The sequence below is a fragment of the Sinocyclocheilus anshuiensis genome, unplaced genomic scaffold, assembly GCF_001515605.1.
Source record: "Sinocyclocheilus anshuiensis isolate Anshui unplaced genomic scaffold, SAMN03320099.WGS_v1.1 scaffold734, whole genome shotgun sequence".
Lineage (NCBI taxonomy): Eukaryota > Metazoa > Chordata > Actinopteri > Cypriniformes > Cyprinidae > Sinocyclocheilus > Sinocyclocheilus anshuiensis.
Genome location: NW_015544176.1, coordinates 749,615 through 763,672, shown reverse-complemented (window position 1 = coordinate 763,672; position 14,058 = coordinate 749,615). Strand labels below are relative to the sequence as shown.

Here is a 14,058-nt window from a genome sequence, read left to right as displayed (position 1 = left end):
CAATGAGCCACGATAAAAGAAAAGAAAATCTTTTGATTTATTTTTCAAACGGCTGAAACTCACAATCCAACATTCGTCTTTTTTGTCATTTGTGCCAGAAATGAAAGTAAAAACAAGGAAATTGCCAGCGGTGCTCCTCTTATGAGAGAGAGAGCTGTCACAGAGCCGCTCGAAAACTCTTAAAAACATTCATTAAAACACTTTCTCTCGTCTCCAACCATGATAAAAGAGTGCTACAGAGGAGACTGAAGCAAAAGTACAAAGTCCAAAGTACATGAAGCAAGGTCAAATATAGAACCAACATGAAAATAAAACAAATAAAACCGAACGACGGTGTTCGAGCACACATCAGTACAACAAAAAGTAAAGTCATCTCAGGTTCATAGAGGACCATTCCAACTTTATTTAAACTCTCTGTCCTCGTCGTCTCAGCCCGTTGGACCCAGGAACAGGCCGAGACAGAGGGAATTCGTATTGGAGAAGGAGAAACTGCGATGACACCAAACTCTCACCCTATCTTCCTTGGGATTAGAAAGTGCTGAAACAGTATTAACAAGTCTATCTATTCTATAAATGACAAAAAAAATGTGCATTTTGTTTTTGTTTGTTTCTATAAAAGTGGTCCCCACTTTGATGAGGTCAATGAATCATTTCTGTCTTTTTTCAGTATCTTGCATGTGTGAGGGCAAAAATGTGCAAAAATTATAGATCAGGGGTTCACTACAAAGTGAAAACACAATATTTGCCATATTTACTCACAAACAGCAAAATAAAATCATAAAACCCACAGGCTACAGATGGTTTTAAACAAACAATACAATTTAAGCGAGAAGGTATATGAATGGAAACCACAGAAACAGTGCTACATACAGATGGCACGAACTGTTACGAGTGTAACATGTCATACTTAAACAGAAGAAGAGTTTAGAACATCATCAGTGGGGTTTAAGTTTTTAAATGACATTGATGCTAAAAAAAGAGGTGTCAAAACAGTGGCCGCCACTTTTACTGTTCTCTTATTTTTCTCGTCTCTCAGCACTGGAGGTCAAAAGAGACTATCATCAGCACAATAAACCACCAGCTGTACCATGTGCATCTTTTATTCTCTTTGTTTGTGATGACCGTCCAATGTGACGGCACAGAACATCTGTGATGTTTCATTCATTCAGGTCATTGCACATGAAAGCATGTTTAACTCATCTGCAGTTGGACTTATTCCTCAATATTTGAGAAGCAATCAGTGACATGGACGCTCAGATTAATGTCAGAACGTCTTCAAGTCCAAATGCAAAAAAAAAAAAAAAAACCTTCCCTGGAATTGAACATTTAAACTTGCTTGTCTCCTGGTACATAACAAGTGACACTTCAAGTCAAGGTGAATCAATATCGACCCTATTTACTTCCTCAATGCTCATTCTAGGTCTTATTGTGAGCGATTCATTGGTGCATGATACTCCAATGTTTGTAAAACATCGTAAAGAACACAAACTTTACTTTTCTTGACATCACTTAGGCTAAACAGTCTATGGGTTGAATATTACTCAATTAGGTATTTAGGTATTATTTTAGTAGTCAGACTGCATTCTGGTATGTAAAGCCCACTTTTCTTGATTGAATATCCGTTTCAACTGAAATACATCACATTATGGCAGTAAAATGGGTTGAAATGTCAATTTACATTGACTTTAATAGATATCATAGGTGATAAAAAATGAATGAGTCAACAGTTATAATTAAAACCCCCCTTAAAACCCAAAAAACTACGGTAATTTAATTTCAAGCTAGGCAATATGAAACTCCATCACAAATACTGTCGAGGTTCTATGGCTATGAATAAGAGAGAAAGACAGATAAAAAGAGAGAAAAGAAAACAACGTTCTTGAACTACAGCGGGTGTGCCGGGTGAGAAAGCGGTCGCACGTACATGCCAGGCAAAAGAAGGTAGCTAACGGTTGCGGTTGGGTAAACATACTCTGAGAGAGGCATACTGGTTCTGTATGGGCACCTGAAGAGCATCTGGAGGTCACTATCGATTACGGGTTAAGACGGCTAGGAGGGGACAGACTCTGTCACTGCATATGAATTTACATTTTTCCCTGAAGTTACTGAGGGCTGGCTGTGCAAACCGCAAATCAACCTAAAGAGGATAAAAACAGCTTGCTGAGGTCGAACAGAAGGTCTGGCGTTGATGTCCGGTTCTGTATTTTTATTTTTTTGGTTCAGCACTAGAGACTAAGTGTTATTGCTACGTGCCGTTGTTCGGAATGCTTCTCGTGTGTACGTGGAACCGCACTGTGCAACCAGAAGGAGGCAGACTGTAAAATGATCGAAGCAATGAGCGACATCAAAGACATCAAAAATACTGATCATTACATGAAGAGAAGGACAGCAGCGAAAGCTCAGAGAAACAAAACAAATACGAGACTGATTCGCCATTGACAGTTGTGTTGTTGGGGTGGTTCAATGGACAAACAATATCACATATTATTTCTACCTTTTGGCCCAATATAAATGTTGAACACAATGAAAATATCAAGTTTGATTGGTTAAAGCAGATACATCCACACAAGTAAAACTCAAACATGCACACTTTGAGGGGACAGATGGAAAATGTCATGTCAAAAAAAATGCACGGTTGTGGTGTTGATCTGAGAAACCCTGTTTTATTATTTAAAAAAAATAAAGCATTTTCAAATTGTATATGGGGTGCACTCACCCACCAACCCTCCACCACTCATTAAATCCATCCATGCATCTTTTATTCTGTACTACCACCCATCCTCCTGCCAGATCTTCACCTACCCAAGCTAACTTGAGGGTGGCCACTGAAAGGACTTAACAACTATGCAGGCTACAGGCTATGACTTCATCCACCCGTATGAAGCGAACACCTTAACGCAGCACAATGCACAATCCTACTTCTATGTGTTTGTGTGTGATTCAAACCCCCTGAAAAGGGGCTTCTTGGTTTTCCTAATGAAAATGAACCCAACTGAGCTGCTAACCAAGCAAACTTGTCAAGAAACTGCTACATTTCAGTAAAAATGTGGTTTTCGGCCCTGTCCTGTGCTGGCAGAAAACAAAATAAATCATGTTACTTTCTCTCCAAATGTGCAAATTGCAATATTCTTTTAAGTAGAACTTAAATATCTATTTATAATATGTGTGGTATGTACACACACACACACACATATACACTTGCACGCACACAAACACACACTCATGCACGCACGCTCACAAATATACTACAGATCACTGAAATTACTACATGACTGCTTTCACATACGTTCGATGAGTCAGCGTCTTGGGGGACGGGACTAAAAACGTGCTCATGTAGTCTTGCGCTCTCATACAGTAAGATAGATATAGCATATGCAGTTCTATACATGTTAATGTACAACAAATACATGACATAATTCAACATGATTGAAATTACCGTAACCGTGTACGTGTTTATGTGTGTTTAAGCCCGTGCGCAAAAGCACACGGACTCGCATGCGTGCACGACCACATACATCGCTAACAAACAGGTATATGACACCCTTCGATCCTCCGAAGATTTCTGTAGCCAGAGTTTCTCACTTTCACTTTGTCTCTCATATCTCTCGTAAATACATAAACAGTCTCTGTACTGAATTCCACCTGCATTCCCACTTTCATACAACTCTTTTTGCTTTAAATAACTTAAATGGCAGTTGTTTCCGGGCCATGGCCTCTTGTGCCCGTCTTTACTCAAGCTGTCAGATTGCTTGAGAAGGCTAAGCCAATCATACACAATGAAACAAGTGCTTCCTTTAAAGCAGTCCTTTTAGATCTCATTGTTTTCTTTTATCACTTGTTACATTCATCCCTTCACAGTGACCCTTGTGAGCCATCACCATACCAGAGTGACATACAACATCCAATTCATGATACAGCATACAGTATTGTGTTGAAAATAGTAGTATCAATAATAATAATAATAAATGATAGTAATAATTTATATAATAATAATAATTTGACTCATTTGATTGAAACTACTATCAGCTAGTGAGCATGACAGGTGTGTTAGGTAAGTGCTTCAGGACAACACTCATCTCATCCTTCTCAGACAACTTTCGCTCTCTTTCTTTTGAAAAAAACTACTTTCTCTTGTTTGAACAAAAAAACAGGTGAGACTGTACTAAAAACAAGGGACTGGTCAATGTCCTCACCCACTGTGTTTGTATGCATCAAGATACATCCATGCATATATATATATATATATATATATATATATAGACAAGAACCCATCTATGTAAAAAAATTACCCCTGATTGCAAGGTTTACACATTCATCACAGAAAAAAATTTTTTTTTTAAATAAAACTACCCATCATGTATGATAGCAGGGTTTGAAAAATGAGACGGAAAATTAAAACATGCAAAACTACAAAAATAATAAAATAAAAGGTTACAGTTGTATATATAAAAATAGACTTGTCCATCTTCCCTGTTTTAAATGATAGTTTCATCTTTCTGAGGAGCAAATGGCATTGCTCAATGACATCATCTCTCTTGGCCTGTACCTTAGTATTTGGAAACCTCTTCTTGCATTTCAATAAATGTTAATATAATCTAAGCTAGTCTAACTGAGCTGACGATACTGCTTTACATTGTTAGCACTGATTTGGAGTTTTAGTTTTTTTTAGTCACAGTTAAACAAGATGGCTGACATCATGTAAACTCCTGCAACCAGTGGAGGAGTGATTTCCATTCTGCCACCATTAGCAATGTTATTCACACCAGTTGTTCATCTTCCCTTACTAACATTTTCAGGTTCACTCAGCAGGTGAATGTTTTAATTGCCACTAGGTGTAGATAAACCAGGTTTGTCTGTGCTAAAAAAAAAGTAGAGGATGTTGTAGGTGAGAGACTAGCGAGACGTCTTAGCCTTGTTAGCTGTGACTGATTGTGTATACTGAAGCCTTCAGGATATCATGCAGTGCTCAGGTATCTCACGACCTTCCCACCTTGAACTACATCCACCCTGAATTTGACCAATCAAATGAATTGCACCAGTTGCCTGTGTAATATTGAATGCATCTATTACAATGTTAGAAGTGATAATGTACATACTGAGTAATTTAGCCTTTAGATAATGTAATCTGGATAGAAAATGAAATCAGAACTCAAATTAAAAAAGAAAAAAAGAACCTAAAACATTCTGAGGGCAAATTTTGCTTTTACAATATGACAGTCCAATGCGCATTCACTTTCCAATATTTGATCTGCCTTCGATACTGATTTTAACCTCCTGAGGGATGAAGGAAGGCTTGGGGAACGTTAAAGGAGGCTCTCCTTCAGGATTTTCCACTTTGCGGCCCTCAGGGGCCGACCACCTCCTTTTGCGGCCTGTGGGTTTGCTGCCAGACTCTGATTCAGTGACCGGTGGTGCTTTGCAGATGTCTCTTTCGCCAAACCTCAGTTCTCCATTCTCTCTATTGCCTTGACCGCCTCCTCCTCCCTGATCTCCACACTGCCCAAGTCCATTTTCCTTTTCTGTGTGCCGAACACCCCCTCGCACGCCGCTTGAGAGTGCTTTGGGTGATTTAAGGGGTGGACCGAGGGTAGGCGCATCCAAGACTTGCCCCTGGCTCTTCTTGATGGAGCCATTCCTCAGGTTCTTCAGGGTGAGGGAGATGCAGACGTCACCTACTGAAAGCTTGGTGCATGGCAACTCGAGCAGCTGTGTTGTCCGTTCTGGACAACATGATGACCAGCCCTGGCCGAACACGAAGAAAGGATACTCTACTAGCACCTCCACGCTGACCTGTGAGAGAAAAAGGAAGGCAAAAAGAGAGGACATTAAATACATACAGTAGAAGTCATGCACAAATGCCTGATGATATGAATGAATGCCTTTGCTAAATAGCATCTGTTAATCAGCGCCTCTCAAAATGACAGACTTTAGAACTGCTTTCAAGTGGGTGGCCCCATCTCAAATCCCAGACAAATGAAGCAGATTTTTCATACAGCCCACTCACAGTACAACAGAAGGAAGCAGAAATAAGGAATGACTCAATTCTGCCAGTGAATCCCACACAAACTAAACAAAGATGCCATAGGGACAGCCAGGGGAGGGATTATGGAACAGGGAGATTATTTCAGCTGCCAATTTACCCCACATCTAGTACTAGTTACACTGATTGAGTGCAGGTGGAGTTCATATAGGAGGACATTCACACCCTCACAGCTTTTAAAATATATATAATGACTACCATATGGTTATTCAAACTGATGATAAAAATGCATGAAAGATGTAACAAAGTAAAGAAAGATCCCTGGGCATTTGTAAAAGGCACAAAGATTTTTTTGCCAATGAGCATTGTTAAATATGAAATTAAATTAGTCATCTTTGGATTACATTTGCATATTATCAAACTACCTTTGAGGGACAAAATTTGCCAAGTTATTTCCACTGTAATCCTCTTTAGATAGCAGGATTTAACTGACTGTAACTGGTATTCTAATGTAAATGATAACCTTAAAATATGTACTGTATAGCCAATAATAAACACTAAAAAATTATGCAGTATATACATACTTATGAAAATTAGACAAACCATTGAAATACTCATACTACAAGTGGCGTGAAACAACCAGCACTGTACAAGAAATTTCATTAAACATTCTACATCAAGAGTGAAGCAAGAATATATTATCCCACCTGTGAGTGATGCTCTCCTACAGCAAACTGTATAATAGCAAAGTTAGGTGTATGACTGCTGTCGATGCGCTCTACAGTGCTGGAGTCAATCTTCAGCTCATTGCTGATCTCAGCACTCTGAATGAAATCCTCTGTCTTCAGGTCCTCCACCCGCTTCAATTCCCCATCTGCCAACTGGATGATGGAGCCCTTGGTGAAGTAAGGGGGCAGTGAAGGGGCTGAGGGTGGCGGTGGAGTTGTCAGCAGACCAGCAGGGGCCGGAACCACAGGCAGATGCAACTGGGCTTGAACCACATCTGCGGCAGGGTGAGGGTATGGGGCTGTAGCCTCAAAAGTCTCTACTTTTGGGGCCGTTGAGGTGACGAAAGTATGGGGTAGTGCCGCAGGCAAGAGTGGTGTGGTCGATGTAGCAGTAGCTTCAGTTCCACTCACTGGGATGATGACCGGTTGAGTTCCAGGGATGACCAGGTGCTGGGGTAGGCTGGTGTGATAGCTGAGAGGTTGCTGGTGCCCTGTGCCGGCAATGTAACCAATGATGGGCTGTTGGGCAGAGTAGAAATTGGTGGAGGGGAGGCCCAGGGAGAGTGACTCTGTGGTGTTATGTGTGGTCTGGATGACTGCATGAGGAGACAGTGTGGTAGCCACCCCCTTCAAACTGTCCACAGGTGGAGGGGGAGGAGGAAATGGGAGGGAGGCTGAGGAGGAGGAACTACGGGACACAGGTTTGCCTGCGCAAATCCCTCCTTTCTCAGAGTGGGATGTTAGGGGAGGCAGCTTGTCAGGTGTACCACCGGAGCTATGACTGTTGGGTACCAGCACCAACGAGGTCCGCATGGTTGCGCTGTCCTGCGCATAATCGGCAGGGAGCACCACATGCCGAGCCTCATAGTGACGTGGGCTCTGCTGCTGGTGGATCTGGTGCTGTTGAGTAGAGGAACCCCCTTTGGCAGTGCTGCCCTGCTTCCCTGCACTAGATTCGGGAGATGGACCAAAGCGTCTGTCCTTCTCTAGCTCTCCATTCAGCACCTCCCTGGGCCTTGTCTCCTCCCTCTTGGGTAAAGGTCCATCTGTGTACTGAACTAAGACTGGCGAGTGGCCACTGATGGGGAGCGTGTGGTGAGAGTGTAAGTGTAGAGGCAAGTGAACATGGGGGGACGGAGCAGTCCGAGGAGATACGCTTAGAGGAGAACCAGCAATTTGGATGTATTGGGTGGAGTGGGGCAAAGAGGTGTTGTCAGTTGTGACCAGCCCTGTAGGACGGCCCAATTGGTGGTGCTGGTCAATTTTGGATGCAGGAGAACTGTAGATGCTGGAATAAGCCTCACGTTGTATGGTACTGGTGGCAGCCAAAGGGGGAACTAGAGGTGAGATGTAGCCAGCATATGGTGCAGGGTACGGAGAGCTGATGAAGTGAAGATTAGGAGCCAGGGGTGTGTACTGGATGGTGCCAGCATGCTGAGAGAGGGGTGACGTGTACACTGCAGGTATGGTGGTCACTGCAGTGGGAGATCTGGTTAAGTGCGTGGACGAGGGATGTGTGCTCTCAGCTGTGGCTAACAATGGTTTGTACTGAGGCCCATCGGGCTCTGAGGAGGTGCTGGTGTGCTGCCGCCCTCTGTCATGTCCGCTTGCCAGACTGGCAAGCCAGGCCAGGTTCCCTGAACGCTGGCTCTCATTGGCAGGCGCCATCACCACGGGCCTCACCTCTGAGGGCAGAGTGCTTGCTGGGATTTCACGCTTCTTTGGGGGCAGGCATTCATTGCTACGCTCCTGGTTTGACTTCATTGTGTCTGAGAATCTTGTACCACTCTTTCTGGATGTTTCTTCCCTGTCTTTTTTGGCTCTTTTCCTCTCCCTCTTGGTCTCTGTTTGTATTGCTAACAGAGTGTGCCGTCCCACTGACTGGCTCGAAGCAAGGATGGGGATGGGTTAGAGAGGAGAGTGGTGGTGTGAGGGGATGTATTCTGTGCCTAAGGTCGGATGGACACAGATTTCAGTCTTAAGCAATGGAAGTCACACCTGCTGTGGGAGAGCGGTCCATGCAATTCATGTGGAATCATTTCCCTCTGAGAGTGAGTCTCCAGGACTGCAGGAAGAACCTGAAAAATAAACACATGCGTCATTAAGGTTATTTCTGTTTTGGAAACGGCTCAATGGAAAGAAGTCATATAAACTCTGACAAGACACTTCAAAGTGAAAGGCTAGTTCAGTGCATTCAATAGCTTTGTAAAATATCACTGTACATGTGATTGGGCATCAGTGTCAGTGGATAGCACTCATAGTTTGTGTGTGCTTGGAATATGTAAGTGGACCCCCTGTAGGGCGAGATGGAACACACATTGTGAGCATCATTAATAATGAACCGGCACTCTGCACTCAGGACTTATTTGAAGCCAGTAACACATTCACCCTCATGCAACACACAATCACAAATTAGACTGGAGGCTTATCTACTACAATGTGAAAACAAAGTGTGTTTCTATGGCATAATGAAGCTAGACTTGAATGGACAAAGTACTTCAGCACACAAGGCTTAAGTAACACCAAACAAAAAGAAACAATGGAAACAGAGCAAGTCACATCTATAAAAGATTACAAACACAAATGTTTTTTTCTTTGGAATAACATGCACTAAGGCAGTGGTTCTCTCAGTTCCGGTCCTCGCGTACCACCGCTCTGCATATTTTGCATGTCTCTCTTATTTAACACACCTGATTCAGTTAACCAGCTCGTTAGAAGAGAGCTCCATGCATGTACTGTGTTCCGATTGACATGGTCCCTACACAGTGTTCATTGCTCCCTAATCTCTGAGCACGGGAAATCCGTGGTGGTTTACTTTACTTCGGAACATTCATTCACAGATTTGCGCTATGCCACTGCCTGCAGCATCTTCACACACAGACGAAACTTGTTAGAGAAGTGTGAAGTGTGACATAATATACATCTGTAAATAAATACAATTTAAATTCACATCTCGCACACTTTAATGCCCTCTGAATGTAACATATACGCTCCCTTCGAACTGGAATCATGGCGGAATATCCTGTGATGCCCACTTTCCAAGGCCCTTTTGGTCGAATAGAACAAACATCTGAAGTGATAAGAGATACAAAATGTGCAGAGCGGTGGTACACGAAGACTGGAATTGAGAACCACTGCACTAATGAATTGTGCATACGTGTATTAGGAAGGTACAACTGTCTATTTCGATTTGACGTTGACTTTAAAAGCTCTCCATCAAAGCAGGAAGCCAGTGTCTCATTTTCCTCTCCCTCCTACTCCAGAGTGTATGGGGAGACACGTGACGAAACAGTGATGCTGTGCAGTGTTATGGCTTGTTAGACATTTCTCCCTGAGCTCTATTGATTGAACCCATTCAGCTGCGTCTGTTGTCCAGCACTGGTGGGAGGGTGGTTTTGCATGATAAACAGGCCCTGATGATTTAACAAGTGTCGCAGTGCTATAAAAGAGCAGGCGAATTCTGAGGTAAGGGGTACCCACCCTTTAAGCCGGTCTGTATAATGGCTTACTTTTCATGTGTATGGAACACTTACACAAAGGTAACAAAATGTACCGTAGTATCACTATGGTGTTATGGATATGTACAATGCTAGTATCATTGACATGGCCCCATGGTAATATTTTGTAGTATTAGAATACTACTACATTTACAAAAAAAACAAAAACAAACAAACAAACCAGAAAGTACCATAGTATAACCATATCTTTTGGACATGTAGAAGCAGTTCTTAGACGTACCTTGGAGTACCAGGTATCAGATGATAAAACCATGAGACTAAAATTAATGTACCATGGTATATATGCAAGTACCATGGTATTCCCATGTGATACCATCATTACACCGTGGTGTTTTGCACATACACCATGGGAACACTATGCTTGTGTTGACATGGCAATACTATGTTGAAATTTGTATCATGAAGAACCAGGGAAATACCTTAGTATACTGTACGAATATGGTAATCATTCAGAACCATGATATTTATACCAAAGTACCATGGTATTACCATCTCATACAATTACTATATCTCTATAGTGTGTCTGTCAAGCTTCACATCCTCAGACAATGTTTTAAAATTAGACAGACACAATAAGAAACCATACAATACTGATTGTTTTTTATGTTCAAAGGTTATGTTTAGGTTCACAATGGTCATCATCACTTAAAGCCGACACAACAGCCCTCAGCTGACTACAAACAGCAGAAACATGTCCTCTCTGTTTGCTAAGTCAAAGTAGTGTAGAAAGATTACGCAACAGCTGAGCACTATTGATTGACAGCTATAGATATTGAGCAGGGTGTTTATTCTCAGCACTCTCTCAATCAGTGTTTCCTGCCTCTTTTTTTCTTTTTCTTTTTTACATTTCATCCCCCCATCCGTTACTCGCCCATTCCTTCCCTTTGGCTCATATATCATTTCATCTCTCTTTGTACCACCCCCAACCTCTCTTCTAAGTCTTTTTCTTTTACCATAATTTGCATCAGACAAGGGTAATCAAGCATGTTAATAACCCAATTATCATAATCATTTTAATTAATGATTTATGTAATCATGCATGGTAGATGACAATATTATCCAGATGGTATTATAACTTACTCTAAAGGCAATTCTAGAGGTTTGAACTGGTCTCTTCCAGGTCCTTGAATGCTTGCAGTGAAATAAACCCTTTATGATGGGATTATATTTGAAAAATGATTTAAATGGTAATCAGTGGTTCATTGTTCCCAGTTTGATGTACGATCTACATCTCGATTTAATCTCTACACGCAAGAGCATATGATATATGCTTCACATGAATCAAAGCACACCCAAAAACACTCTCTGCATCTGAATATGCATACTTCCCAACTACACAGTGTGCAGAATTCAGAACATCAAATGAGTATGAATAAGATATGAAAACTGGGGTGTGGGGGGAAGACATGGAGAGAACTATGGGTTGGGCAGCTGTTTTCTTGTTTAATTACTACAGGTATCAAGAAAATTCCCTGTAGTTAAATTATACTTAATTATTTACTTGTTTAAACACCTCAGTACAATTTATGGTTGTTGTAATTACTGTTACTGTTATTATTAAGAAAATACAGATAAAAGGACAATGCCACCATGGCACATGTAGTATTTCCAAGAATGTACTGATGCTACACATCTGCATTCTTGGAGACCGCACTTCATCAGCGATTGAGAAGTCAGTTATTTTAATTCAATATTGCGCTTTGTTTCTATGCAAGTCTTTATTTTTAGATTTTCTGTTTTTGTTGTTTTTGAAATTTTGTTGTGTTTTTGTCATTTGTATTACATTTTTAAAAATGTCTATATATTTTTTATTCATGTTTATTTCAGTTTTAGAACTTATTTTAGTACATCAAGATAAACTAAATGAAAATGAAAACTGTTTCCTTAATGACAAGCTGAATTTCTTTTCAGTTTTTTTGGTTTTTGTCTTAGTGAACTATAATAACCCAGGACTTTATTTGTAAAAAAAAAAAAAAAAAAAATTCCTACGAGGTCAGAGATATAGCCTTGTTGGCAAAAAAATAAAACAAAAGAACCAAAATAAATAAATAAATAAAATAAGATAAATAATGATGTTAGATATAATATAGTGTACAAATCAGAGATATTTGAAACAACTTTATAATTAGCAACTATTGTTTTTCATCACATATTAATTGAGAAAATACATGGAATATTCCTAATTCTAAAAATGAATTTGTCACCGCAAGACTATTTAAGTGAACTGCGAAAAAAGAAAAAGGTGATTAAAATGTATATTACACACACACACACACACACATATATATGTATGTATATATATATATATATATATATATATAAAATATTATTTATATTATATTAGAAATATTATTTAGCAAATTCAAGTCCCAGCTTGAGGTCCATCCTGATCCTGTTTCCCACTCTCCTCTCTTATCACTTCCTATCTCCAACCAATTTACCCATTCAATAAAAGCAAAAATGGCTAAAAAAAAAGAAATAAAATAAAATAAATGACAGTCCAAAAACAAAAACAACTAAATATGAATTCATGTAGTGTATAAATCTAATTTTTTTTTCTGATGTAACACTGTCCAGTACCAGCACTAGGGGATGATGTCTCAGAGGGATTTAAAAAAAAAAAAGAAAATGTACAACTCAGTCCATAAAATTGACAGATAATGATTATCGGTAGCAACCTCTATGACTCATCCCTATTTAGTACATACTGCGAAGGCACGGAGCCATTATATTTCAAGAACAGCAGAGTAAAAGAGAGAGAAAGCCATAGTATGCGAGAGAGAGGCCGTAGTATTTTCACAACAAATCTGACTGCAGCTTACACCATTCTTTAATGAATGTTGATACTGCAGGGAGCCAGTTAGGATTAATGACACTGATGCCAATGGCTGGTTTTTTATGTACACACACACACACTCACTCACAAACTCACTTAGTGTGTTGCTGTGGTATCCCGGGGAAAGCCAAGTCCTAATCTTTCACAGTTGGGTCCCCTCAGCCCTCCCTGCTTATCCCTTAGGATTAAACACACACACACAGAGCAGGGAGGGAGTGAGCAATCTCCTGACCTACATTAGTGAGAACACTATGCTACACCAACACACACACGCTTTTAATACGGCAAGCACATAGCAACAGAGGACCAGCACAGAGGCTCATTCAAATACTCATTAACACACACACACAGACACACACACACACGCGCAAACACACACACACTGTAAACTAAGAGCGTAGTGAGAGTTAAGAGAGAGAGAGACAGCAGTATAAAAGCCTTGTCAGCTGGATCTTGCTGAGCGCACTAGGAATAGTATCAGATGACCTGAAACCTAAACTTATTGTCCTCCATCAGCCCTGGCAACACTATGAATCATGTCCCTGGGACCCCAGAGCCATGGAGAACAGTGGGGACAAATCCGAGACATTAATCAAAGACATTCACTGTGAATCTAACAGAGACATGAATGAGGGAAAGCATGGGCTCTCCAAATGCATTTTGCTCCATAAAACCCCACTCGCACCGCAATGATGCACCGCAACAATACATGTCATCCAGACCGCTCTGTGGGCCACATTAGTGGGTCAATGGGAGATGACCGTGAGGATGATAAGGTTTAAGTCAATATAACCACAGCATTATTGACAAGAATGAAACTATGAGTAATGCACACAACTGACTGCATTGATTTAAAATGCAAAAATATTTTAGATTTGGACAATGCTATCATAATAAAAATAAAACAATTGAAGAAAATACATGTATTACAAAATAATGTATTACAGTAGTGCAAGATTACGTTTTTTTTCTGTATTTTTGATCAAATAAATGCAG

The 14,058-nt window shown here is 40.6% G+C and overlaps 1 protein-coding gene across 6 annotated transcripts in view; it reads right to left on the bottom strand.

Moving 5' to 3' along the window:
- Nucleotides 1–2,678: 2,678 nt before the first annotated feature.
- The window catches only part of LOC107696220 (ataxin-1-like), a 101,236-nt gene continuing 89,856 nt past the window's right edge, over nucleotides 2,679–14,058 (bottom strand). For 5 of the 6 annotated variants that reach the window (XM_016496478.1, XM_016496475.1, XM_016496476.1 and 2 more), the window contains 2 exons: nucleotides 6,688–8,786; nucleotides 2,679–5,790 (listed from right to left, as the gene is read on the bottom strand). In XM_016496478.1, the coding sequence (XP_016351964.1) occupies nucleotides 5,230–5,790; nucleotides 6,688–8,472 (2,346 nt within the window). In that variant the 5' untranslated portion in view covers nucleotides 8,473–8,786 and the 3' untranslated portion in view covers nucleotides 2,679–5,229. Of the gene's footprint in view, nucleotides 5,791–6,687; nucleotides 8,787–9,398; nucleotides 9,411–14,058 lie in introns of those variants that run through there. The other variant, XM_016496481.1, reaches the window with a different exon arrangement.